The sequence below is a fragment of the Melanaphis sacchari genome, unplaced genomic scaffold (assembly GCF_002803265.2).
Source record: "Melanaphis sacchari strain LSU unplaced genomic scaffold, SCAv2.0 Contig73_pilon_pilon, whole genome shotgun sequence".
Lineage (NCBI taxonomy): Eukaryota > Metazoa > Arthropoda > Insecta > Hemiptera > Aphididae > Melanaphis > Melanaphis sacchari.
In genome coordinates, this window is record NW_020271525.1 from 55445 (window position 1) to 58683 (window position 3239).

Genomic DNA, 3239 nt, shown 5'->3' on the forward strand with positions numbered 1-3239 from the left:
GACATTCGTGTTTCAAATTTATTCGAAAGGCAGATGTATTTAAAAATAATAATATTTTCCGTTAGATCGTTGACTGTTGATCTTTTGACCGTGTACATAACCTGCAAACTTTAAATTGGTAAATTTTCGAATAGTTATTAGTAAATAGTAATACTCATTACCGATGACGGAAAATATTTATGTTCGTACAACATTATTCCTTTTACTCTTAAAAGGCTTAGGACCTTTTGTCTAATCACATATTTTGGTATCATGTGGGCTGGCGAGCTTTAACACTTTGTTTCATCTATTTATTTCTGTAACAAACTGCATTACATTAATACTTTGAACTCTTTAAGTTTATATATTTACACGTAGATTTAAAAACGTTTGGTACATGAAAAATCTGATTTTTATTTATAAAAACTCAAAAAAAAAATTATTATTTTAATTATTATTGTATCATAATATTATTTATAAAAGAGTATAGCTGGAGCCGAAATGATCACGTTTTGGACACATTGAGCGGGACGTCGGCCAACACTAGTGACGGATTCTCCACGTACGTCTTCCAGTCCTTGAAAAACCTGGCCACCGTAGCCCCGTCCAGGATCCGGTGGTCCGCCGCAAAGGAAACACCCATGACGGGCGTCCGGACCAGTCGCTCTTGGTCGTCGTACCGCGCCCGGTAGTTTACCCGGCCCAGGGCGCCGATGGCCGACTCGGGCGGCAGGATCATCGGCTGGAACGCGGAGCCCACGATCGTGCCCATGTTGGACAGCGAGAACGTGCCGCCCGTCACGTCGGCCGGTGACAGCTTGCCGTTCGTGGCTTTGACGCGGAGCTCGGCTATTCGGCGTGCCACAGCGATCACGCTGAGCGTCTGCACGTCTTTGATGTTGGGCACGGCCAATCCGAGCGGCGTATCGATAGCCACGCCGATGTTGTGCGATCTGTTGAGTCTGTACGACTTGAAATCCGAGCTGGCAGTGCTGTTGAGGCGCGGGTGCAGGGCAAGCGCCAGCGATGTGGCCTTTACCAGGAACGGCATCAGCGTCAGCTTGACGTGCGGCGCCAGCTGCTCCTTCAGTTCGATCAACCGGGTCAGGTTCACCTCGTCCGTGACGACCATCGTCGGTATCTTGTTGGACGCCTCCATCGTGTTCCGCATGGTCTTGCTGTAACCGGTCAGCATCACGAAGTCGTCCGTCTCCGGTGCAGGTTGCCGACTGCTAACCGCCGCTGGGGCGTCGGGGGTGGATTTGGACGGTGGAGATTGGTCGACGATTCCGCATATGTCCTCCTTGAGCACCCGACCGTGTTTGCCGGTACCGTGGACCGCCGTCAGATCAATGCCTTTTTCAGCGGCGATCCTGCGCACCGCAGGCGTGGTTAGCACCTTCGCCGTTGCGCCTGCATCGGAGGTGTCCAAACCCGCGGGTTCGCCAGGCGACCCGGTAACGACTCCTTCCGCACTCGCCACCACTTCTGGCTCGGCGACCGTATTGCCGTCCTCGTTCGTTTCAATGTCCACCAGGGCGCTGCCCACCCGGGCCGTATCGCCCACCTCGTAGTGTACCTTGGTCACGGCGCCCGCGTACCGGCTGGTTATGGTCACGGTCGCCTTGTCACTCTCCACCTCACACACGTCGTCAAATTCCGCGACCACATCGCCCACGTTCACGTACCACTCTTTGATGGTCACCTCGCTGATGCCCTCGCCGATGTCGGCCAACACGAACGGCACTGTCTTCTTTCCGGCGCGCGTACAATAACCGGCGGCGGCGACGGCAGGAAATTCGGTGGCTCTACGGCAGCAACCGGGACGCACGTAGGACCGCCGTTTCGGTTCCGGCAGACGGTACGTCGATCCGGACGTGGTGCTGCATTTCCGGTCGTCGCCGGACCTGTGACGGACGACGGTCACGGCGGTCCAGCGCGGTCTGGCCGCCGCAACGACGGCACGTTTCGCCGTCAACACGCCGGTCGATAACATGATAGCAATCCGCTGTTTACACGTACGCGGATGGAAAAATATGTATTTTTACGTCGATATTATGATAATAATATCGTGTTCAAACGCGCTACGGCTACACATAACCGTTGTTTACGCGCAAACGCATCGCCTGAACGCGGTATAGACTGATAACCATCGGATTCCGCGAGTCCAGGCCGGTGCGTGCGCGCATGTTAATCAGCTGAATTCAAGGTCGAAAAACGAACACAAATGTGTAAATGATCGACAGGTATAACGACCGCCGTACAATACGAATAACCTGCAATGCTTCAATAATGCTACAATACAACGTGATGCGTGTTGCAAGCGTTTAGGTATTGGTCGTTGGTACTGCGCATCGAACACGTATAAGTACCTATAACAGTAAATAGGTACGTCATATACGCGACTAGACAGTAAAACATACGATAAAAAACGAACGTCTCATCGTATGTGACTTACATAATAATATATTATATAACGTTCACACAGTTAACTATTGCTGTCGTGACGAACATCCTCGTGGACTGGAACGAAAAGCGAAGTTCGGGATATCGACAAATTTTAAATACCTAGTCTTGCTTCGTATATAATAATAATTTCGATGAGATTTTAATCCTATTCGATATATCGACGTTCGACACGATAAAAACCGACTTTATGTGTACATGGCCATATAATTATAGGAATGCGCAGACATTTCTGACAAGGGGGGAGAGGGAAGTATTTAGAATAACAAAATCTGTGGTCAACTCTTAAAGATAATTTATTGATACCAGTCATGGTTCAAAATATGAGATTGCCTAATTTTTGCATACCTAAAATATATTTAGAGAAAAATAATTAGCCTGCAGAAGAGGCTACTGTCCACCCTACGGGTATACAACAAATATGTTGGTTTATTTAAAGTTAGAACGAAATGCAATGAGGATTGATGACTATATATTATATTAAAGTTTTAAATTTGTTGGTTTAACTTGTAAGTTGTAGCCAATAAATAATAATAGATACCTAGGTATGTTAATGATATTGTTTGCGGTATTACATCTTAGTCATCTTACTTTTGCCTTATGACACCATGATTCGATTTCAATAGTTACCTGCCTGATAAAACGAATGTCGTTGATAAGACGTATATTATCAATAAAATATTTACTTAAAAATATAATAGGTAATAAAACACAATCACGAAAAATGTTATTACACTTATAACCATTTCATACACGTAAAGTGCCCACGATAACAAATTTCTCCGTATTTCACT

General features: G+C 46.9%; 1 protein-coding gene across 1 annotated transcript; it reads right to left on the reverse strand.

The window, feature by feature from the left end:
- Nucleotides 1-346: 346 nt before the first annotated feature.
- On the reverse strand, nt 347-2136 carry LOC112600967 (lipoamide acyltransferase component of branched-chain alpha-keto acid dehydrogenase complex, mitochondrial). Its single transcript, XM_025348337.1, has one exon. It carries the CDS (start codon nt 1973-1975, stop codon nt 485-487), a length of 1491 nt encoding a protein of 496 aa, XP_025204122.1. The 5' UTR covers nt 1976-2136; the 3' UTR covers nt 347-484.
- Between the last annotated feature and the right edge of the window lie 1103 nt (nt 2137-3239).